The sequence below is a fragment of the Leuciscus leuciscus genome (assembly GCF_965113295.1).
Source record: "Leuciscus leuciscus genome assembly, chromosome: 24".
NCBI classification, from domain to species: Eukaryota; Metazoa; Chordata; class Actinopteri; order Cypriniformes; family Leuciscidae; genus Leuciscus; species Leuciscus leuciscus.
Genome location: NC_138723.1, coordinates 19,168,275 through 19,193,596, shown reverse-complemented (window position 1 = coordinate 19,193,596; position 25,322 = coordinate 19,168,275). Strand labels below are relative to the sequence as shown.

The following is a 25,322-nucleotide window of genomic DNA, read 5'->3' as shown; positions in this document are numbered from 1 at the left end:
AATTTATCCAGCAACATCATACGGTTCAGAATAAAATTAATAGACTTTTGACTTTTAGTCAAAATGAATAACAGTAGCACAATGCATGACCTGGGGTAACAACTGGAATGTTGAACATTGAGCTTTAAAAAAAAAAAAAAAAAAAAAAACTGTCACTATTTGTTGGATAGTAGGCTATGTCCAGGAAATGAAGAAAAAAAAAAGTTTTATAAACACTTTTCTTGTTCTCCCTGCACAGTTTTGCGCTATTGAAATGGCGATAATTGTCGCCCCCTGCTGGTCGAGTTCGCAGCGGCAGTTAGTTTCCATAACAACAACGTGCAAACATTTCCGGAAAGGTCGGAATAAATACCTAGAATAAAAAAGAAAACACTAATTTAGCAGCTCAACGGTAAGATTGCGCTTTTACCCACACATTATCTTACCACGTCCTGTTTAAATGTTTAATAAATGCTGTTGTTTTGTTTGTTTTTCATATCAAGGACACGATGTAAACTAACTTGTGTATAACTGAAAATGAGCAAGACATTAGATACAACATCTCTAGCAGAGGCCTTCATACAGTTCCAGTTAGTACGGTGCTCAATATTGTCTTAATCTACTTTGCGTTTTTATTCTCATGACAATAGTCTATCTTAATTTATTTCTAATAGAATTCAGGTTAAAAAGAAAGAAATTCAAGATTCTAAGGATGAAATGTGCCAACTAGAAGATAAGAAGCAAAACATGATAAAGCTGGTAAGTGGTGACCCTAAAGTTTGTGAAGATGATGATGAAGACTAAATTCAAACACGCGTATCTGCAGCTGGAGCAGCTGAGAGAAGACAAGACACGTCACGGGCTTGAACTAAAAAAACAGATAAAAGAGCGGCAGAGGGACCTGGAGCAAAGACAGCGAGAAGATGAAGAGCTGGTGAAACAAACGACTCGAGAGAACCTGGAGCTAAAACAAGAGCAAGAGAATCAACTAGAAGGTACCCGAGTGACACAACGTTTTGAGGGAATAGTACACTCAAAAATGAAAGTCAAAAATTGTATTGGGCCTTTTTTTCAGTTGACATTCAGTAGTTATGGCCTATATGCAGGCTTGGGAGGGTTACTTTAAAAATGTATTCCGTTACAGTTACAAATTACTTCATAAAAAAAGTATTCAGTAACATAATCCAAGTACTATAATATGAAAGTAATGTAACTGATTACTTTTGGATTACTTCAAGGTCACGTATATAAATAAAGTCAAGCAAGAAGAAATATTATTTTAAAAGATATAAATAAACTTATTTATTAAGAATTTGGTCCAGTGTACAATATTTGCAAAATATACACACAGGCCTGAATATACATTTATGTAAAGGGCTATACAGACATCTAGTGGCTAATGTATGGTATTACAGATTATTTTGTTTTATTTATAACAAATTTTTTACAAAAAAATAAAAACACAACATTTAAAATTTTTGCACAATCTACATATTAGTTTATTTTAAAATAGGCCAACATGTTGACTAAAGCCGTGATCTTTCTTAATTTGCCTGACTGAACTTGGGGCGTTGGCAGAGGGAGTTCCCCGACGTTACAGAGAACATCCCGTTACACGAGAAAAGATAAGAAAGGATATTTTGGGTACTAAAAAAGCTACTCTCCTAATTTCTACAAAATAGCAGCGGAATTTCCATGAATTAAAAGCGATTTTACCCGCAGGCAGCATCGTTTCTACTAGCAGCAGGTCTGAGGAGATTGTAGAAAGCTGTTATTTGCGCATGCACCAGCGGGTGGCACACGTGAGTCATTACTGGCAACAGAACCAGGAACTACTGTATAATCAAGCAGCGCTCAATATAGTGTTATTATGCCAAAATACTTATTTATTTAGTTTTAAATGAAACTATTGTAATCCTGAAAGTATTCCCCCTTTTTTCAAAATGTAACTATAATCTGATTACTACGTTTTTTGACGTAACTGTAACGGATTACAGATACTGGATTTTTGTATCCTGATTACATAACGCCGTTACATGTATTCCGTTACTCCCCAACCCTGCCTATATGGGTAGTCTTTCAAGCTTTAAAAGAAGCGTAATTTTTGACAATAAAAAAAGTATTACGAGGGCACATGAATGAAAAAAAAAAATGTGTAGGAATGAATAAATCATAGATAATAAATAATGCAATATAAAAAATAATAATAATTATTATTGAATAATCAATATTATTGAATTATCAATTGTGGTTTTCATTGTGACTTTAATGTAGCCAATCGACCCAGTCTAAGCACACTTGCACGGCGGGTTACGCAATACTCGTTCCCTTCTCTCAGGGAACCGAGGTTATGTTTAGTAACCGAGACGTTCCCTTTCGAGAGTACTCTCGTATTGCATAAGGCTAGCTTACGCTATGGGAACCCAATTTAAAACACCGTGCATGCTTATAACCCACACATACTATGGCCCGGGAAGAAACCCGGGCCCACAGAAGAGTAAGTTATGACCCCAAAAAGAGACCAACGTCAGTGGGCCTTATAAGGGGATATGTATAACTAGACCAGACAGCGTCGGGCCTTATAAGTGTTATATAGTGCTTAAACATTTTTCTATATGGAAAGAAACTTAGCTTGCAAAACGGGAACCCCCAAGTTATAGAACTTGATAAACGTGGACAGAGAGGCCCAGCCTGCCGCCGCACAGATATCTTCAAGTGGTATTCCATGCCTCTAGTGGAATGAGCTCTGACGCCCATGGGGCAGCAGAGACCTTTTGACTCATATGCCAGCGAGATAGCATCTACTATCCATCGCGACAATCTCTGCTTCGTGATTGCGCTCCCCCTGGTGCGACCACCAAAGCAAACAAAGAGCTGTTCCGATTGCCTGGATGCAGCAGAACGCTCCAAGTAAACTCTAAGAGCCCTGACAGAACAGAGTAGATTCACGTCTCCTTCGTCCTCAGACGAAGGAAGAGCAGATAGCGAAATGACCTGTGCTCTGAACGGAGTGGAGAGCACTTTAGGTACATACCCATGCCTTGGTTTAAGGATGACTCTGGAGTCGTTTGTGTGCAGGCGTGCATGTTTTATGACAGGCTCGTTTGCTGCAGTGTTGAAATCCCAAGCCGCCTGAATAGAGGGGACTGGGAGAAGTGCAGGGAGAGTTTGTGGTGTTAATCCGGCCGCGGTGGGATTTAACCACGGCCTCTTTCTTCCTGTGGTTAGGAAGGCTTTGGAGGCTCGGAGTTCGACGCAGCTTTGGGTCGAGGTCCCCTTCAGTCTGGCGGCCCGCAGTTCGTGGAGCGAGAGAGGTAGCGAGACTTTGTCACAGGACGCGGCTGAAAAGGCGGCGGTGCTGTTTTAGAAGGCTGAGGTGGCGGCCCGATGCAGAACTGGAGTGTTTGGGGAGGAAATGGCGCATGGCTTGTGATGCCTTCTGTGCTTCGGTGTAGCAAACCCTTTCACTGCTGGGCCGAAGAGGCCGGTGGTGGAAATGGGAGAGTCCAGGAAGGGAGCTTTGTCAGCGTCCTTCATCTCCGTGAGGGTTAGCCAGAGGTGGCGCTCTAGCACAGTCAAATTCGCCGTGTTCCTGCTGATCGCCTGGGCGGTAACCTTCATAGCGCGTAGCGCTAAGTCAGTGGCGCTACGCAGGTCCTTAAAAGTCTCAGGATCAGGGCCGGACTCATCCATGGAGCGGAGAAGTTTCGCCTGAAGCACCTGGAGGACGGCCATTGTGTGAAGCGCCGACGCAGCCTGCCCGGTGGAGGTGTATGCTCGACCGGCGAGAGCTGACGTGGTACGGCAGGGCTTCGATGGGTGTGTCGCCTTTGACTGCCATCCTCTAGCGGAGAGCGGGCAAAGGTGCGCGGCGACAGCTTCTTCCAGGGGGGGAATGCCGTCATAACCCTTCTCCTTCGCGCCGTCGAGTGTCGAGAGCGTCAAAGAAGCCGAGGATTTGAGACGAGATGAAAAAGTAGCCTTCCATGACTTTGTCAGCTCATCATGAACTTCAGGGAAGAAGGGGGCGGGTCTTTGCGGAGAAGCTTGACGGCGACCTTGCAGGAACCACTCATCCAGCTTGCTTCGCGAGGGTTCAGCGGGCTGAGACCAGTCCAGCCCGAGGTCAGGAGTCTCATAAGCTCAGCGTCAAGGGAAGCCCTGACGCCACTGGAGCAGTCCTGAGTCGAAGACGCGGGGTCCGCGACAGAGCCCGGCCACTCCTACCTCTGTGACGCAGCAATAGAGAAGCTGTTGTCTTCGTAATCCTCCTCTTCCGGTCCGCTGAAGGAAACAGGAACGGACGCTTGCTGGGAGGGGCGCTGTTCATCCTGTGTGAACAAGACCGGTGAGGGAGGTTCAGAGAGCGATGCACGCGGGGAAATATCCGGCGTGGGCTCGCTCATGCGCTCTGGCATTCTCTGTCTGTGGCGCTTCTTCCTGCGCGGCCCGAGCGAGAGATGAGGGAGAGCGGTGGGGACGGAATCCTCGTTGAAAATGGCGAGTCGAGCCCGCAGGGTCGACAGCGTCATTTCGTTGTACTCTGGGCAGCCGCTCTTAGAGAGTGCAGCATCGGCGTGGTCACGGGCCAAACACGCGGTGCAAAGGATGTGACAATCTCCGCCGAATAGAGGGCCTCTGCACGAGGCACATGATGTGCGCGGCATTTGAAACAACGCCTTGCTCTTTTTGTGAGTGTGTGTGTTGCAACGGCGAACACACACACACAGCTTAGAAAGGATATTGGCTCACCGGATGGCAAAGCAGAACAGCGGGCTGAAGGCGGTGTCCGAACAGGAACCGGCGTCCTCAGAACTGCAGTGCAGGTGGCTCGTTCTGCTGAAGGCCTTTTCGACGGAAGCGGCTTCTCAGTTCGGAGATTAATCTAAATTCCTATGGCGGAAATGGGCTTCTTATAAACTTAAACCACACCCATCTTGGCGAGCTCTGACGTGACAGGGCGCGAAGCGACCTAATAGGTTCACGTGGCTCAGCCGCCTCACCATAGGTGTGTGCAGTTGCCGCAGCACAGCCAATCAGCGCGCTAGAATGCTCTGCTGTGGTCTGCTGTGCAGCTGCACTGTGTTTTACATTATATAAAATTATAAGGATTATTTTGGCTTCAGTATTCTCGAGAAAAGGAGTTTTCCCATAGCGTAAGCTAGCCTTACGCAATACGAGAGTACTCTCGAAAGGGAACCATAATAAAGAAAATGCTTAACAGGCAATTTAGCACGTTGCGTTCAAATTCTGGCCTCATCCTTGCCTGTATATATTCATCATTGATAAGGTGTACTGATCTGAATGATTTATCATTCTTCTTAATTCAGTATTTCTTCTCAATTCCACGTTGAGCGTTTTCCTCGTTTTTAGAATGTCCCCATATTTCAAGCTTCAAAATGCAAAATTTCATAAAAATTATAAAACAATTCAATATGATTTATACGCTTTATTTCACATTTAAAGCCATATGATAGCTTTGTGTTGATGTGTTCATCAATAGTAGCTAGCGACGAATGAATCAATCAAGAGTCGGATCTTCCCAGCGAAACAGTTGATCCAGTTCATAAACACGATCTGATTTATTCACATGTTGAACAGGTTATCGAGTCGCTGACTGATCTGTTCATCATACAAAGCAATGGCTATAGACCACTTGAAATATAGTGCACAACATGTATTGGTATTGACTAGCTACTTTTATACATTATTGTAATAAAGGTAGATTTGTGTGCCTCAGTGATCCTTTTCTTGTATGTTTTACGCGGTGTTGTATTAATATTTGTCGTGTGTGCATTTGTGTGAGAGAACTACGCTGTAAGCTTGCAAGGCTGCAGGTGCAAGTGGAGGAACTGCAGACGGACAGACAGGAATGGCTACAGTACAAAAACGAGGGCAGCATTAAAGACCATCAAAAGATAGAAAAACTGGAAAAACGTATTGCGTCTACACAAATGAATTTCCAGGAGTTATCAGGTGCGTTTTCCATCCTCTGCTTTAACTTTACAGCAATCAGCAAACACAAATATCTATTATGTTATAAATTTGCATACATCTTGCAAAATCAGCACAGTTATATTATTATTATTATTTATTACCACCCTGAATAAACTATTTCACATAACAGATGTCTGCATTTAACCAACAAGACAAATAACAGCTACATTTATAAAAAAATGATTATTAATCTTAAAACTGTATGTCATTGGATGATCCATGGCTTTTATTTATTTATTTATTTAGTGATAGTTGTTTATGAGTTCCTTTTATGTCCTGGGCAGTTAAACTGAAGAAAAATCTATGAACTATCACAAAACGTAAAAACCACAGTATTAAGAATCAAGTGTATCTTTTGAAATGGTTTGTGTAAATTGAATTAAAATGTTTGTGGACTGTAAACATCTGCTATGTGAAAGAGCTTAAAGGCAGAACTAAAAAAACTATCCATCTATTTGAAATTATTAACGTTTTGCAGATGTATCTAAATTTATGGCCACAACATCGTTCAAATTATATAACACAAATAATAATAAAAAAAAATAAAAAAAATCAGACCATTTTCAGAGATCTCTGGCTGCAGCTGTTGAAAAAACCAAGCAAAAGGAAGCACAGAGTATCGAGGATATAAATCATCTTGCCCTTAAGGTACTGCAGTCTGCCGACACATCGTCTAGTATATATGTTCAGAGGTACTGAAACTGTCTTTGTGTTTCAGAGAGCAGCTGAAAACCTTGATAAAACCAGAAAAGCATTGGTTAAAGGAAATAATCAGCTGATTAAACAGGTGTGGTCTAGATTTAGGTTTTATCATACATACATCCTATCGTACATGCAAAGATTATAAAGTGCAGCTAATCTCCCATGTCAGGTTCCCCTATATATTAACAGGGTCGCAGTGTTGGAATCCACCGTCCAGCAGTTAGAAAAGGAAAACCTGGAACATGTTAATAATCTTTTCCAAATATGCCATATTGATGATCTTCTGATCAGGTATGAATTTGACTTTGAAGCTGTGAGATTTTTCTGGACCATACAGTTTGAATTCATCGTGTTCTCGTTTCCCTCAGCCAAGACGATGAATTTCTTGCGCAATCTGCTAGCGTTGGGTCCCATGACACACGTACTATGGACAGGAACATAATGAAAATAAGCCTCGAGGAAACATCAGGTAATCCAAACATCACTAATAATAGCAGTGTTCAGTCTAAGAATAAAAAACAAGACTTAACTGAACACCTGGTGCTTTTTATCTAAGAAGCATTGCCTTTTTATAACCAATAGATGGCGCCATAACAGAGTAGAAATACTAAAACAGTGAAGAAGAGTAGCATAAGTATGAATCGTGGAGAAAGCACCCATTAGCATTCCCATTCATTTAAATCGCAGTAGTTCGGACTCTTGGAAGTATGCGATTTGAAATATTTGTTCACCCTTCGTCTTTGATTAAGGGAGCTCAGTTGTGCCATTAGATTGTTTTGAGCCAATCACCAGCATAGTTACTCGAGCTTGGAGACAGAAATGTGACATGACCATGCTTATTGTCTAATGGAAAACAGTCTCAAACCCTAACAACCATTCTGAGGTGTAACTTGGGGACAAAAATGATACTATAAAAGGATTACAACAGTTGCCTGATTTGTTAAGCTTGTGATCTTGAATGTAGAAATATGTTAAGGCACTCAAGAGTTTAATATCACCATGTTGAAGTATTTTTGAGAACAAAAGAGAAAAACTTCACAATGAAGACCACAAAGTTCTAATATTGCAGTTCCCATGTGAAACTTTGCATTTGCTCACACAATGATTGAAATGTAGTCTTTCTTCCCACCTAATATTCTTCACTTCTGTGTGAACTGTGCTTCATTTATCTGTACACTGTTACACCTATTACTCAAATCAATAACCGCCATTTAAAAAAAAAAAAACATAGGAAATATGCTACATGCTACAATACTAATTTTATTCTGAGATTCATGACTACAAACTGATCAGCTCCATTTAATTAGCACTAAACTCTCTTTGACCAACTAAAATTAAACAAAGCAATAAGACTATTATTGTAATCATATAAGTGCAACACTTTAAATAATCTACCACAGCCCAGTATTACCAGTTTGGGAGACTTTTATAGCTCTCTGAATACTGGTACTGTTCAGCCCTCCCTAAATGCTCCCAAAGTAGAGGAAGTCTTGTCATTATATACACAATACATTACAGGGCAGTGTTTTCATTAGCGCTCAAAACTTCATGTCCTCAGCAGTTTAAACTTAATGGCCTCTGAGTGCACATCTATAGAGCCAACAGCCTCACACCTATTTTATACATTGACGTTAGCCATAAAATATTGATCAAATCACTCATAATGTCAATTTTATTCCAGCATTGGTCAACAGACCCCCGAATTCCCTCCAGCTGTTAGAGAAAGCTGAAGAGTTTCAACAGGAAAGAGATGTTACCGCCTGTGATGGCACAACTCCTTCCACCCCACCTGACCTCAGCGAGATGTACAGTAGTCAGACTACTTTCACGGTAAATTCATTGTACTACATTCATAGACAATGCTAGCTGTGTTCGCCCCACCTAGTCACATGCAAGAGTGAAGATGGCATCAATAAACAGTCATTCATTTTTGATTAGTAATGAATGCATGACTAATAACACCACCTCCGATCTGTTTATGACAGATATTATCCGGTAAAATACAAATAGACCCTCTCAGTGGCACATAAGGCCTGTGGAAACACAGTGTCTGATTTTCCCACTGCCAGTTCCAGGCATCATGGGCTAGAATATAGATGAAATGAGCACGGATGGGGAACAGTCACCACCCTTGTTAATGAAGCCAAACTTAAACCCGCTTTAAGCTTGCTGCGTTTGTGTTTAGGGGGCGATGCATCTGGACTTGCTGGGGAATAGACTGTTGTGCGTGATAGGTGAAGCATCCCCCCTGCACCCACCACCGAACAACCCTGTGGATGTGAGCGAGGAGATGACCTTTGACCTGTTGCAAACTGCAAAGTGGCCGATTACAACAAAGATCATCAATAGAAAGTTTCAGCAGTCAGCTTCAGAGTCTGAAGAATCTGATGTATACAACACCTGTGAAATTCAGCAGTTGTTAGATGATAATTAAAATACAAGAATGTTAAATCATTTCCAGGGATTCCAAAAAACTACATACATACATACATACATATACATATGCACACACACACACATACATACCAACAACAAAATTACATAAAAAAAACCCCAACTGATCAACAAGAAACACTTAATTCTGTGGAAGATGCACTTTATTTGAAAATCACCCAAATTCTGCTTCATTTTTGTTGTTGTCATATAAACAAAATAGAATCTGCAGGGATGATGCAGTAAATATGCAAAATCAATGGATAGAATCGCCCTCATATTCGGACCACCCTTTGTGTACTTCCCTACTGGACAGGGCCTGTTTTATGTACACTGAGCACTGATCAACAGTGCCCCCTTTCTTCTCGCTACAGGACCTACAGCTAGACACTACCGACCCCATCCAATACCGACAGCAACCTGCGTTTCTCACTCACATTTACACACTCGCACCCACAAACACACACGAAACTGCTTTTGGGTGGCCCGAAAACAAAAGGCGACTCTGCACATTCAGGTTGAAAAGGCAGCCATATAACTGTCAAATGTAAAATAATGACATGCCAAGCAGAAAGCAATACAGATCTTCCCCAAATGCAATGCCGCTGAATCACAAATGTAGTGCTTTGCTAAATGCTCCCTCACGAAACCCCCCCCCCCACCCGGGGCACAGAACTGACTATGTGGCATAATGATTCGTATATTTTATCCTATGTTTGTTACAAATGGAGGGCGGTGAGCGTTTGAGCAACAAAGAAATTGCACTAGACATACAACTGCTTCTGAGAATACTTAGTGCTGTATCAGTCAGTTTATAGGTGTCCATTTCCCCCCATGTATTTATTTATATATATATATATATATATATATATATATATATATATATATATATATATATATATATATATATATATATATATATATATATATATATATATAATTCAGTCACTCAAATCCAAATTATACAACCAATCATACCCATATGAACACATAATTCAAAACACCTCCCATAAGGAAGAGCTTAAAAGAAAAAGAAATAATTCCTCAGTGGGTAAATCATAAATAAATACAGACAATACACAAGGAATGTCTACTGCAAATGTCATAACATAAAAAATTGAAATAATAGAACCCAATGTTAGATTTTCTAATTGGAGATGGTTAAATCAGGTAATGCTTGCTTGATGATCGGATAAAGACAACTTCACCCAAATCCCCGATCCCTCAGTTCTCCATTCCATGGAAAAAAGTGAAGCTGTTTTTGTGAAAACCCACCACATTCCTGCACTCTTTCAACACCCTTGTGTTTCGTTACAGACACAGATCGGTACAATAACTGTTACCGCGTTAGACAAATTACAAAATGAGTGCGCTGTGTCCTCCATATATGGGCAACAAAGTCTTACCCCTCCCAACCCCACCCATCATATCCCATAATGCCCCTCCCACCCCTCCCTCTGATTCCTGTACAGGTTTGTACTGGGGCAGAACTCTCCTTCAAGTGCCGAACATCCAACTGGAGAGAGATTAAAGGTTTGAGATTTGCCGTATAATTTATCCTTGGGAAGCGTCGACCCTCCTTCACCTACATGAACTGCATCTGGAATCAGAGAAACACATATTACTGATGCCTTCAACAGACATTTCAGGACTTGTTTCTGTATATCTGACATTTGATTTTATAACACATTATAATAACAGAACCATTATGACAGTGTCCAGGACAATACGTTTGGATGACCGACTGAATATTCTGATTTTAGAGTCACAAAATGAACTGAATATGCAAATGCATAGAGTAAAGCAACAAATCAATGATGAGATGAGTATATGAGGCTGCAACTCATGATAACCTTATAAAAAATGATTAATTTAAAGGGGTCATATCATTTTTTCCAATTTTATTTGAGAAAAAAACAAAAACATTACTAATGCATTAAATAACCAATCTTTTCTTAAGCCCAAAGTATACTCCAATTTTCACGCATAGAGTACAGTGAACGCCATTTCATCATAAGCATAGTACACATGTACTGTACATGCACAGGCAGATTTTTCTACTGTACACTTAGCTCATGCTATGCAGAGTTTGACAGATGTCAGTCACAGAGCACCACAAACAAAACAGCAGCCGCCTTTTACAGTTCCTCCTGAACCAAAACAATCAGCTGATGCTGCCTTCACAACATAACTGCAGTAATTTGAAAGAAATGGAAACCTGTGACCTTATACTCGGATCTGTTAGTGACTTGAATTTATGCGTTTCAAAGGCAACACTATCAATGCCAAAATGAATCTGGTGTCAGGTGGTACAGGTCAGTGCTCTTTAAGTTGTTTATGTTCCTTATTATGTGCTTTGAGACGAGGTAATTTAACGCCGTCTCATGTCTCTTTGCAGTTCATGTGTTTTGGAGGAGGCATGGCTTTGAAGAGCGCTTTGAAGGGAGGGTGGGATATCTCATGCTTTCAAAACTAGCTCGCCATTGCTAGCCTCTCCGAAAATTACCTACCTTTAAGTAAACTTTGAGATTTAATGCTGTGCTTTAAGACACGCCCCCTCCGCATGTAAAATGAGCAACAGCAATCATTAAATTGATTGCAACACCCCAAAGATAAAAAAGAACTTCACACACACTTGTCCTTCTCTTTGTGTAATAGCCTTTGGTTAGCAAGCTAACAGCATATCTACTTCTTTGCAAATCCTGCATCACATTCCAACAGATTTAGAAAATTCACACTGAAATGTGCAACAAAAGATTTGACTGGACTGAAATTATCTTTTTTGTTTCTCTGGTGACATATGCCAGACTTCACCAATCAATTACCGTGCCCCTTTCTTACAATCAACTGCAAGCTCACACGCAGATCTGCCTCGATCCAATAAACAACTGATGCACAGAACCAAGTCCCCACCCTACATTTTTTTCTTTTTTGATAAGAAAAATGAGATCATTAGGATGTACGTCACAATACTGAAAATACAGAAAATATCTGTCGCTACTTCCATTACATTGCGACCTTTAAAGATTTAATTCTGGATGATATGACCTCTTTAAATCCCAGGGAGAAACAACAAAATCATGCATGATTTGTAAATGAACTTCAAGAGCTCTGTAAAAATGCATCCGTTTTAAGTAAGATCATTTCAACAAGCTGAACTGTTACAAATCGCATCATAATGATGGATATAGAAAACATTAGTATTGCAGCACATAGAAAAACAGGGGTAAGAGTTTTGACAATAGAAACAATAACAAAGCAAGAAGCGCCGATCACACACACACACACACACACACACACACACACACACACACACACACACACACACACACACACACACACACACACACACACACACACACACACACACACACAGCAGATATGTTGTACCTAAAGACGCTCTAAAGGAAATCCTTCAAAGACAGCTGTGCAAAAGGGTCCTGTCCCGGAGCTCTGAGAGGACTTGAACTGGAAGGACTAGAGGCTGTAGAGAGCTAGTTTAGAAAGAACGAGATAGATTGAAGGGGTCCGAGGAAAGCCACACACACACACACACAAGAGGAAAATTCAGAGCCAGACCGGCTAGATAATAAAAGAGAGGTTCAGAAAGAGAAAGGGCTGTTTGCTAGCCACTAAAATCCTTCTCGTTCTGCAAGGCTGTGGGATGGTACTGATTTCCTGCGCTAACACTACTACAGAAATGAAGCAGGAGTGGTGGGGGGCACCATATGTATTTCCACCTGAAATTTAGGTGCGATTGTGATGAATACATATGCTTCCCCAGAGATGTGAAGACCACCATGCTAGCTTTCATATTCAGAACAGCGCTGCGATGGCACATGAGGGTGTACAGCGCATTCTGAATAAAGCCTCTGGCGTTCTAGAGTGGCTTCTAGAATAGAGCATGATCAGTCAGGGTTGAACTGATGGCTTTATTCCGAAAAGAATCATGGGGCTGGATAAATGCAAAAACTGCAGAGACCTATGGATAAACTACTGTGCTCTAAAATGGTGTGGTCACATTACTGAAATTTCACGGGCAAAAAAGATCAATTGTCTGTTATCTATAGTCTAGTGAGGATGTCTGTGTGGGGAAATCCAGATTGTGTGAATTCCTTTAGAAATGACTGGATTTTGTCTGCGAAAATTCGCCAACTCAACAGTAAATCTGACCACACCTTAAGGCTTCCAAATTTGATTTGTAACCTTATTATGTGTGAGGTTATACCTGTGCCCCTGAGATTGGGCCAAACGGGTTGGCCGGCCGCATCACAGGCTGTGTGTACATCATTGTAGGCTGGGTCATCATGGAGCCCATTTGAGGCGGCTAGAAAGGAAATAAAACAAAAAATTAAAGGGATAATGAAACAGAAAGCAATGTCCTGTCATGACTTTTTGGGACAGTGTTAGCATCTGGAACTTTAAATGCCAATGGTTTACAGAGTTCCTCTGTTCACATTGTGTTTTGACAGTACTGAACCTCAGCAAAGAGGAATGTGAGCCAGTCTGAACTCAATGTTCTCATCTGATCAGACTAAAGTTACTGTTTAACTCCACCTGAGCTACAGAACACAGCAGACAGGACGGGGGGGTGGGGGTGGGGGGGTGGGGGGGGGGATTAGTCTCCAATTGGTGTCTTTGAAGCAATTCATATTCTTCTACATTAGTTCTAACTCTTAACAAAAAAACTGAGGTAAATACAGGATTTGGACTGGAGAATCTAAAATGTATGAGTCATAATAGCAGTTATGTAAGTGCAGATGTTGTTATTGAAAAGTGCCTCTCTTTTAACCATTAACCACGGCCTGCGCTACTTTACCTGTATGGCTTACTCAACCTCTATTATCGAGTATAATGTAAAACTCTAAAAGAGGAGAGGAAAGGAAAGACTCAGTGTTGATTATAGATAAAAGCTTCATGTCCATGTGCCCCCTCAGTCCAAGTGTATTTAAATGCAAATAATAATAAAATGAATGCATTAAACTGAATTATAATTTACAATAAAATAAAATCTAATTAGAATATATTTTTATTATTAACAATAACAACAACAACAGTTATTATAATAAATATTTTTTATTAAAAATAAAATTACAAATCTATTATTATTGATATAATTATTAGGTGCTACATCAGGATCCCTTTCATACTTAAATTAATTAATACAATTGAATGATAATTTAAAACATAATTAAATTGTTTTATTAAAAATAAAACTTAATGTGTAATTATGAATAAAATAAGGAGCTACACCAGAATTATAACATTGGTTCCCGCTCATGCTGAATAAATAAGGAAACAAACACTAGACCATCCAGTCTTACACTGGAAAAAAAGTGTTTTTCAACAACATGTGAAAAACACTCAATGATGCCCATCTTTTTTTTCTTAAAGCTAAGGGCTCATGGAGGAGAAAGCAATGCCGAAAAACCCGCAAACATGATGAATAAAACACACACACACAAAAAAAAAGGCTCTGTATCGTTGACCTGCACTCAATGAAGAGGTGCTTGGAGCTCTAGAGAGCCCTTTATCGTGTTCTGCACACCCACACTACACTGACAGCATCACTGCAGTCTCCGAAAACACAGGAGTAGAAAAGATAATACTTCTGACACTGATGGAGTGAGTAATGCAGTAATTTCTACTCACCATTGTGTATCCCATCATTCCTGTGGGCGTCGTGGCAGGGAAGGCCATGACTGAGGGAGCCTAGAGGACACATTTGATGTTAGAACAGAAATACCACAGGTGAAACATCATCAGGTTTTTTTTTTTTAGCATGAAAGAGCGATTCTTCCGAACACCTTAAGTGAGAAATTTCCACTCGTGCAGCCATGAGATCACAACTGCCCCAGACACGCCATCTCAGTCTCCACGTTTACACACGGCGCTCGGTGAACAAAGGAAACTTTGTGCAAGTGGACTAACAGAATGCTCTTTTCAAAATGTATTTTACTTCAGTATTTTAGCTTTCTCTCTTCATGGAGAGTCGCTCACATCTGGGAAACATTGAAGATGTCTTTACACAGAGCATCAAAACAGGAATATAGGCAAGGAGATAAAGAGGAAGAGAGCGAGAAAAAGTGTGTGTGTGACCTCTTTGAAGGCAGAGTGATTAGTTGCAGGTGCAGAGCTCTGGTGGAAGAGAGAAGCTCTTTGTGAAGGAGCTGTGAGATTCTCAAGAAGGCCTTCGGTAGCCACAGACACACTATTATTTCCTCTGCTGCTTCGCTCCTCTGAACAGCCTCCTAAATTCAATGATGGTGACCAAATGACCAATAAATTGTTAAATAAACATTTTAACGAACACAGGGTAATTTACCCATGAACTATGACAACTTCTGAAAAAGCAGAGGAGATTGTTTTGATGTCATAAAACCCTTTACGAAGGGTATTTAATTAATTTACAGATATTTCATTGTTCATGTTAATTTTCCCTTTAAATTCAACAAAAGGGACAGTAAAGACTAACGCATTGTTACAAAAATATTTTTTAAATAACTGCTGTTCTTTTAAACTTTCTATTAATTAAGGAATCCTGAAAAAAAGTGTATATGTCCTCAAACATCACAATCATTTTCAACATTGATTAGAATTGTTTCTTGAGCACTAAATCTGCATATTAGAATGATTTCTGAAGGATCATGAGACACTGAAGACTAAAAAAGTAATGTTATGGCTAAAAAAATAAAATCAGCTTTGTAATAAGTAATAGGTTGTAATAATTAATTAAATTTTAAATGTATATTAAAACGGTTTTAAATTGTAATAATATTTTAGAATATTATGGTTTTACTATACGTTTGATCAAATAAACGCAGCCTTAGTGAGCTTACTTGTTTTGGGAGAATCCCAATATATTAAAGATCCCCAATCTTTAAAGTTTTACAAATTCTCTGAACACTTTTGTGAATCTATCTGAACTAAACCTTGTGTGCTTTTCTGTGTACATCACACCGAATCAGAACAAATTGAAATGAATCTCAAGATGATGGAAGGTAAATATGCTGGCAGAGTTGTGGAATCTCATTAAGATACAAAACGGTACAATGTAAACATGGAAATGTAAACTTGTATCTAGACTAGGGTAAGCAAACAGTTCAGCTGCATTCTTAGGAGAAACATTTAACTCTGCAGGATTTAATGGGACTAAATCATGCTGATGTCCTTATAAATCCATCAATATCCTGTTTGAGAAAAAAATTTAATCTCTGGTGGAAGTGTTTCCATCAGAACGTTTACCAAGGCACATTATGGATCTGAATCAAACAGTTGGGCGTACCTTGTATTGGACTTTGCACAATGTCCAGTAAACCCTGCACTGGAAACACTAAACCATTGATTCACGCCAAAATGACTACAGTTGTTTGCTGATGGCGATAAACAAATGAAACCGATGAGGAAATGGTAAAAGAGGAAGAGAGCTGTCAGCCATGCCGAGATAACATTTTGTTAGATCAGCTCATGGGTTTCAGTGCATTTTTGGTCACTCAAACACACACGCACAGGTCATAAACTGTGACCAAAGCAAAGGCAGTGCGGTGGGGTTAATAATCTCATGCGTTTCAGAGAAACGTTCAACTCAACAATTCGACTTACGTATTGTGGGAAAAGCATGCCGTTCTGTTTATCCCCCGGACGAGAACAGTTATACAACGCAACAAACACAATTAGAGGGCATACAACACACTAACATCTCGCATTGTAAGCTCACACAAACACATTGTAAACACAGACAAGACACAATACATTCCAGCTGTTTTTGAGGGTGGATTACAGCTCTGTTCCAAAAGCTAATGTGCTGCATACCTAGACAAGTAGGCAGCAAAATCATGTTTTATAAGATACCTCAATTTGGTCAAAATAAAATCAGAATTGCATATATATTTCTGAAATAAGGCAATGCCAGAATGCATTGTGACAACCCCACTGAAAAAATAACAGCAGTAATAAAAATAATAATGAAAAGTATCCTGGAAAGTAAAGCTAGAAAATAGTACTACTAATTAAAATACTATTTTATCCAACATTTGTGTAAAGTATCAAGTTGTTAGCTAAGCCAAATGCTTACTTCAAAGTATATGGAATCAACTTCCAATTTGGAAAAGTTGTACCCATTCAGAAATTGTTAAACAAACACAAGAGATGACATAAGAGCACCAACAAAGTTATTCACAGTTAATGATAAACAGATGAAGTAAATAAAATGCATCAGTGAGTCGAAGTTCCATTACATGACAATAAAACCTGTTAAGCAAATGTTTAAAGAGACAGAAGTCTCTATTGATCATTGTACACCTACAGAACAATTGTTAGCTAGCCATTTTGTGTCTGTATACATCGTCATCCAATCATTGGACTGCCATTTTTGTCACATGAAATTAGTTTTTGCTATTGTACAATGCTTCAATTCAGTCACTTATGATGCTGTCTTAGAAGGTAGCTCCCCATGTAGACAGCGAGGCAGCTCATCAGGGTTTGGAACAGAGCCCATGTTTCAGAATCAGTGGAGGATCTCCAACTATTATCCGTCTATTGGTTTATGACAGCTGTTTCTAGCATGAGTTTTGTTTCATTTGAGTAAGAGAAAGCACATATTGTTTCCTCACCATAGTGGCAGGGTTCCATGTTGTGGTCGGAGCCATCTTTGGTTGCCAGTTGGTTCCTCCAGTCAACTTCTTCTCTCCGGGTTGAATCCAGTGGATGTCACTGAGAAGGAACAGAAGAAACAATCATGATAAAGTTTGAAGAACACTATGAATTTAGATTGAAATGAACCATAAATGTTCATACTTCTTCATTGTTCCATTTCCAATACCGAGATCTATAAAAAAATAATTAAAAAAAGAAAGAAAAACTTGTTAGGACTATGCCAGCCATTGCGTAATGCTAAATTCACCTTTTTAACATCCTATATCAATAAATAACATGAAAGTTGCTGTTCCTGATTATTACTACCAGAATACAGACAGGGCTGCATGATTTGGGGGGGATTTTGATTACTATAAACCGAGCAGCTCTGAGACGCTGAAAACTGGATCATGAGCTGCATGTGTGCCATGCTTCACTCTGAAACACGCAGTGCATATTTTCAATTAAATTTCAGTCTTTGCGATTCAATAATTGCACCAAGCCAATTTTTTTCCAATTAATCATGCAGCCCTAATACAGAGAGTTCACTTGATGTAACAAAAACAAGACACTTACTGCCCACAAGGTTGGCCAGGGAGGAATCCAAGTCATCGGAAACCAGTTTGCCTGCTTGGGCGCTGGGCGTCAGGCCCTGGTTGGGAGAGGCCACTGTGGGTTTCAGGAGGCCACCTAAAATATCATCTTAAACAAACAGAGGAGAGGGAATGGGAGAGGGATAAAAGACGCAGACATCACACACAAACACAAAAAAGCACAATTAGGTTGGGTGGAGCAAGAGGCAGCTGGCCTCAGAGCAAATGTTGCAGGACTGAAAGTGAAAGAATGTGGGTAAAATCTTGTGAAGTCAACTCACCCAGACATGCAGTGCCATGCAAAGCCAGCGGCCCAAACAGATCAAACAACACCGTGAGAGGAGAAAAAGAGGACAGGATGAGGAACATCCCAAAACATGACTGTGCAACTTAATGGTGGTCTTACTTTGACACGATACAGATTCACAATCAAAGAAATGCTTAGAAATGTAAGCTAAATTCAAGTCAATTTCTGTAATGTACCATATTATTTTGTTCCCTTTAAAATAACATGCTTGAAAAGACCAAGAATTTGTATTTAGACAGTGAGTTTTTAATTTAACACTGATTGGTTTTATTTATTTATTATGTGTTGTGAGCTGGATTCAAACCTGAGTTGCCAATATGAGTGTCAAGGCTCAATGTTTTAGAGTGCTAACCACTGCTCCAACTGATATCCTGATTTCAAACCAATCATGGGTTTATTTCAAAACTAAGACTCAATGAAACCAAGATTCAAGCAAATTAATGCTACAAGGTTGTTTTATGAGAAGCCTAATGTGTGATTTTGTCAGTGCAGTGTAATAAGATGTGTTTGAAAAGCAAGTTCCAAACATGCAGTATTGAGAACATGACACAAAAGAGATCAAGTGCTTAATCACATTGTGATCCCTTTTCTAATGAAAAATCACACAGCTAATTGAAGCATGGTCCAAAGATCTACTCCATAAAGGCTCTGGGCCCCCAAAACACATTGGCTTTCAGCAGTAAGATGGATGTGAAGCATCATGTGGAGAGAAAAGCAATGAGTGAGTCACAGCAACTGGGTTAACATCTCTCTTACCAGTCGAGTCTGTGCTGTTGGCGGCCGACTTATTGCCGAACACGGAGTCAAAGTCGACATTAAGGCCTGTCGAACTGGGAGGCTGGGCGGCGGGAGGTGCAGAGAACCCTGTGTTAGAGGAAACAAGGTCAGACCTTAAAAAAAAAAAAAAAAAAAAAACACACCACAGGCTGGTTCACCTACACGTTATGGCTGGAAAAATGCCAGAAAAGTCATTTTAAACAGTGGTTAATGTTTGCTTCCAGTTCATGTGTAATGCATAATTGCCATAATTAATTTAAATGAATCATTTCTGTTGTAGTCGAGAGACTTCCAAAAATGTCAGCTGTTTGACTGGGTTAAAGGGATAGTTCACTTTGAAATTAATTTTTGGTATGTTTTAGCTTACCTCAAGGGCATCCAAGATGTAGGTGTCTTTTTTTCCACAGTAGTTTCAATTTTGATATTTTTAGGTCAAACCGTTCTTGTCTGTCAGTCATATAATGCAGGTCTATGGTCACTGTCTCAAAGAGCAAGCACAGAGTCCAAATTAAAACAATTCCCCGTCGTCCAAATTAAACAATTCCCCATCGTAAGTACACATTGATGGCCTAAGACTCGAAACGAGCGGTTTGTGTGAGAAAACGAACAGTATTTATATCGTTTTTACCTCTTATACACAGCCATGTCGAAGTGATCTGATCTGACGTGTACGCAGACTGGTGCAGAGATATATACACTAGATGTCGCCTTAAAGACATCCGTTCCAATGAACTGCCGTAGACAAGGCGACATCTAGTGTGTATTTATGCACCAGTCTGCGTACACGTCAGATCAGATCACTTCGACATGGCTGTGTATAAGAGGTAAAAACGATATAAATACTGTTCGTTTTCTCACACAAACCGCTCGTTTCGTGTCTTAAGCCATCAATGTGTACTTACGATGGGGAATTGTTTAATTTGGACGACGGGGAATTGTTTTAATTTGGACTCTGTGCTTGCTCTTTGAGGTGGTGACCATCGACCTGCATTATATGACTGACAGACAAGAACGGTTTGACCTAAAAATATCAAAATTGAAACTACTGCGGAAAAAAAGACACCTACATCTTGGATGCCCTTGAGGTAAGCTAAAACATACCAAAAATTAATTTCAAAGTGAACTATCCCTTTAAGCCCACAACATGATTGTAGCAACAACAAAAAAGCAGCTATTTAACTTCAACCAACAACAGCATCAACTTCATCATGCCAACCTATCCTGTCAGATAAAAGCTCCTCATTTATTCCCCTTCTTCATTGTACTTGTAAAGTTTCATCTACCATCCTAAATGAGTATGAGCTATTTGAGGTAAAAATGACTAATAAAATAAATAAATAAAAATAGGGAAAGTCACTAGATTTTATATTATTCTTTTTATTCTTTTATTTAATTAAATAAATTGTGATAGTTAGACTAATTACATTATAAAATATGCAAAATAAAATATAAACATTAGATGAGAAACAAAATTATAAATGTTGCCCTGTCAACTAATTGAAACCAAATTAAAGTTGAAATTAAATTAAAGTTGAAGTACTAAAAATCACTAAAAGTGAAATTAAAAATAAATTAAAGCTAAATAGATACAATAATAAATAAATGACAAAGGCAAATAAAATGACTAAAAATAAAATGTAAAAAATTATTCTAAATATTAACAAATATATGCGTAAAAAAAAAAATTATACATACACATACATGAAAGTATATACATAATACTAAAATACCATTGCCTTGAAGGTGACATTGAGGAACTCTGAGAAAAATGATAGGAAAATTCCTTTTTGGAATTTACATACAATCATACTGATTAATTGTTATTTTCAACTATTCCAATAGATAATTAATTGGACTAAATTAAGGTATTAAAATGGCAACCCTATTAAAAACAATTATGTTCATTATAAAGGTTGAAAACGCGTTGCAAACTGAAACTGTGAGCCGAATGTCTGAATCAACTTCCAACCCGTTCCTACTAGCTCAACAAAAGCCCACCTGCAAATGGAACAAAAAAGGACAAGAGACAGCTGTAGGACACAGAAAGATAGAGACAGGCTGGAGGGACGACACCTACCTCCGAATAGTCCAGCTACAGCGGAGGGCTCAGAGTGGAAGAGAGGAGTGTTAGGGTAGGCAGCCGGAGAGCAGAACGAGTCTGACAGGCCCAGAATAAAAGCACAGGAGAGCCAGAAATGGGAAAATTAGTCAAGTGAGACAGGAAAATGCAATAAAGAAGCAAAAATAATATCAGGAAAGAAATGATATAAAGCCTGCATACTCTATATTTAAGTAAAGAGGGTGAAGATAAAACAAAACCGTAGTTACATTTTTTGGGGGAGATAAAAAGCACTCAGAGGGGAAACCACGGGGAAAAAACGTCACTATGTTTCCTGAGGTCAGAAAACATAAATCACACTGGGACGTCTGTACCTGAGAGGAAGCAGCCCATCCGAGCAGAGGGCTCGACGGGTGACGCAACCGAACTGCTCGAATCAATAAAGGGATTGTAATTATCTGGAGAACCAAGAAACGAAATTGACATTTGGGAAATACTTTAAAACTTAACACTCTAAGGATGGGAGAAATAGAAAAGGGTAAAGGAAAAGGGCAGCAAAGCACAACCAAGCAGGTTTTTGGGTAAGGTGGTCTAGAGACCATCATACAGGAAAAATAACCATATAAAAAGCAATTATCTGAGGTTAAGTGAGGGCAAAAAGGACCACCAAACACAAATAGGGCACATGCATTTTTAAGCAGTTAATTTGTACTTGATAACAGCCATTCTCACTCTTGATCACACTCATGTATTCATATCAGACCAGCATTACTCGACCATAAAAGCTAAGTCCCCATATTACAGCTGTACAAACACAAACACGCTTTACAGTGGCAACAAAACATCTGTCTGTCACGCTCTCAAATATGTTATTGTTCGCTCCGAGAACATAATAAATGTCCTCAGCATAGAACAAACTCACAGAAGCTAAACTTCCATAGAAAGGCATACACACATTCACAAACAAACACGCACAGGCTGTTTTTCAAAACCTAAGCTGTGTTCAGAATAACATACTTCTCTTACCATCTCTGCAGCATATATTGCATATGACAATTTTATAAATTATATTTTAGTATGATCTACATTTGCCAAAAAGTGCAATATACAACCCAAGTACACTGCAAGAAACACTTTATCCCACAATGCAATGTGCAATGGACTTGATCCATTTTTTATTCATTTCCACTAATGATACCTTTTTTTTTCTTTTTCTTTTTTTTGTCACTGCAGTTGTTGCGTGTATCAAAGAATTGAAAAATATTGTACATATGCCAATCATGAATTTTTTTTTTTTTTTTTTTTCATATTTCGATAAATAAAAAGAAATTAATAAAGCATGTAATAAAGTCATTGGGCCCTATCATAGACCTGGCACAATGCGGCTAGTTTTTGCTAGTTTCAGCCCGACACAGTTATCTTTATCACGTCCTGCGCCATGTTGTTTAAATAGCAAATGCATTTGCACCCATGGGCGTGCTGGTCTGAAAAACAAGGTGTGTTTGGGCGCATTGTTGGCACGTTGCTATTTTGAGGCAACTGAAATAGACTGTGCCATTGACCAACTGAAACCTGGTCTATGGAGCAATATATATTTTTTGTTATCTAATGAGCGAGTTAGTAATGTGCGCCTATAGGCAGGTCCACAACGCACGTACACTTTGTCCCGTAGATGAGACTCTGATTGGTTTATTGCATGTTACACCAAAACACACCCATTACTCATTAAGAGAATAGAGACAACCCTTTTAGACCATCTGACAACCATTTTTACCGTTAATAAACTAGTAAAAGTGGATTTGGAGACGTCCTAAGTGCGCTTGTGCCGTGCGTAGGGCTGTCACGATGTTAGATTTTTCACACCACGGTTATTGTGGCCAAAATAATTCACGATATCAATATATCGCGATATCTATAGAATCTTTTTCGGGTAGTTATCAGTCAAATTAATTTTTACTTTGTTTATATAGTTTTTCTTTTTTACCCAACAAACATAAGGATACTGATAGACAAGGCACATGCATTTTTTACTTCTTGCGTACTCAATCTATGGCAAATTCTTGTGAAGGAAGACAAGCATGTGAAGTTTATCTGGTTTCAAACTGAAGCAAAACACTGTCTGAAGGTTTCCTGAAGAACTGAAAAGCTCTTAAACCTATTGTTGCACCGGCGCCAATAAAGTCATGCAGATAGCAGATTAAAAAAATCAAGTGCAAATACAAATACAAAAATAAGATGAGTAAAGAAAACGGGGTTCTTAATTTTAATAATCACCCTTTATTAATATATGAACACAGAAACCCCCTGTTAACAGTTAATGTCACGTTTCCCATTCCATGACTAGTAAAATAATAGCTGCGTCGCGTCTATGACAACTCGAGGTATCGCACACGCACACCATGCGTGTCAGTTTATGGCCAGCAATATCATTGTTTCAGGACATTATGGAATTGAGATAATGTCTGTACTATGTTATGATTACACTGTACAATTAAATAATAGTTGCCGAGTCTGTGATCTGAACACTTTACCTCAGAGTGTCCGTTAACTGAATTAATTGAGAATATCACCTGAAAATCCGATAACATCAGCAATTTTCATTCAAGCAGCTGATTTCTGTAAATTAATGTAAAATTAAATGTATATTGCAGCACAGGGGGAAATCATTTACGATGATTTGAGACAAATATAATGTAAATTTAATATAAAACGATGTAAATGACGCTCTGTGTCGCGGCAGGATTTTGAACATAGTGGGTGCAATACTGCCACCTGAGAGGTCAACCAGGTACTGGCGCTGGAGTATTTACGTGTCATGTTATCATAAGAGTCCTATTCATTTTAAACATTGTGGTTATCGCCAAAACCGGTATATTGTCACACTCTAAATTAACACGATGTCGATATTTCATGCTTTGAATATCACGATTATCGTCAACACCGGTATATTGCGACACCCCCCCGTGCGCTTTAGACCATGCGCTTGGATCGTTAAAATAGTGCCCTTAGAGTAAAATCCTAATGTTACTAATACATACATATATATATATATATATATATATATATACACACATTAAATGTTTTAGAATTACACAATATTTATTTAATGTTACTATCTATCTATCTATCTATCTATCTATCTATCTATCTATATATATATATATATATATATATATATATACATACATATAGTATAAATATTGTTGTGTAATTCTATATAAAACATTTAATGCTTAATAAATGCTTTTTTACATACCATTTAACTAATTAGTATATGAAATTTCATTTGATTTTCAGGGAAAACAGACCAGCACGCAGCAGGCGAAAGAAAGCAAACAGTGCACTACATGAGAGAAAAGAACAGCCGTTTACCACCGAACATTTCATGACTGGGTGTCCTAGAGGAAAAACTAACAGCATCTGAAGACACAACAGGCAGATGGACAGGATCAACAACAGGTTTTGTAAGGAAAGGATTTAAGTTTGGAATGGAGTCGTCAACGGCCTCTGTAGACGTGAAAGGATCTACACGGCCAAAGACAAGACAGAAACAGAAAATAACAAGAAGAGGTTAGAGAGAGAGAGAGAGAGAGAGAGAGAGAGAGAGAGAGAGAGAGAGAGAGAGAGAGAGAGAGAGAGAGAGAGAGAGAGAGAGAGAGAGAGAGAGAGAGAGAGAGAGAGAGAGAGAGAGAGAGAGAGAGAGAGAGAGAGAGAGAGAGAGAGAGAGAGAGAGAGAGAGAGAGAGAGAGCAAGAGAGAGAGAACATGCAAACAGAGACTAACAGACAAATGAGGTGGAGTCTGTTTGGTCTAGACTTGGATGCTTTCAGATGTAAATAAAC

At 39.2% G+C, this 25,322-nt stretch overlaps 2 protein-coding genes across 16 annotated transcripts in view; one reads left to right on the top strand and one right to left on the bottom strand.

The window, feature by feature from the left end:
• The first annotated feature begins 300 nt into the window (after positions 1 to 300).
• Positions 301 to 9,560, top strand: ccdc83 (coiled-coil domain containing 83). Its single transcript, XM_082157203.1, has 11 exons — positions 301 to 391; positions 483 to 569; positions 654 to 738; positions 806 to 974; positions 5,788 to 5,955; positions 6,533 to 6,624; positions 6,695 to 6,763; positions 6,848 to 6,969; positions 7,047 to 7,147; positions 8,360 to 8,508; positions 8,864 to 9,560. The coding sequence occupies exons 2-11, from the start codon at positions 517 to 519 to the stop codon at positions 9,110 to 9,112; spliced, it is 1,257 nt and encodes a 418-aa protein (XP_082013329.1). The 5' UTR covers positions 301 to 391; positions 483 to 516; the 3' UTR covers positions 9,113 to 9,560.
• Positions 9,258 to 25,322, bottom strand: part of picalma (phosphatidylinositol binding clathrin assembly protein a) — a 42,675-nt gene continuing 26,610 nt past the window's right edge. For 2 of the 15 annotated variants that reach the window (XM_082157186.1, XM_082157179.1), the window contains exons 13-21: positions 21,500 to 21,580; positions 19,402 to 19,509; positions 18,322 to 18,447; positions 17,908 to 17,938; positions 17,724 to 17,823; positions 16,714 to 16,737; positions 14,764 to 14,823; positions 13,340 to 13,438; positions 9,258 to 10,711 (exon numbers count right to left, since the gene is read on the bottom strand). In XM_082157186.1, coding sequence (XP_082013312.1) covers positions 10,697 to 10,711; positions 13,340 to 13,438; positions 14,764 to 14,823; positions 16,714 to 16,737; positions 17,724 to 17,823; positions 17,908 to 17,938; positions 18,322 to 18,447; positions 19,402 to 19,509; positions 21,500 to 21,580 — 644 coding nt within the window. In that variant the 3' untranslated portion in view covers positions 9,258 to 10,696. Of the gene's footprint in view, positions 10,712 to 12,505; positions 12,606 to 13,339; positions 13,439 to 14,763; positions 14,824 to 16,713; positions 16,738 to 17,723; positions 17,824 to 17,907; positions 17,939 to 18,321; positions 18,448 to 19,401; positions 19,510 to 21,499; positions 21,581 to 21,855; positions 21,940 to 24,853; positions 25,007 to 25,322 lie in introns of those variants that run through there. The other 13 variants (XM_082157188.1, XM_082157185.1, XM_082157182.1 and 10 more) reach the window with 12 other exon arrangements.

Coding starts and splice junctions, on each gene's coding strand:
- ccdc83 (XM_082157203.1), top strand. CDS start 517: ATGAGCAAGACATTAGATACAACATCTCTAGCAGAGGCCTTCATACAG. Junction 6,625..6,694: donor TAAATCATCTTGCCCTTAAG/GTACTGCAGTCT, acceptor TTTGTGTTTCAG/AGAGCAGCTGAAAACCTTGA. Junction 6,764..6,847: donor ATAATCAGCTGATTAAACAG/GTGTGGTCTAGA, acceptor CTCCCATGTCAG/GTTCCCCTATATATTAACAG.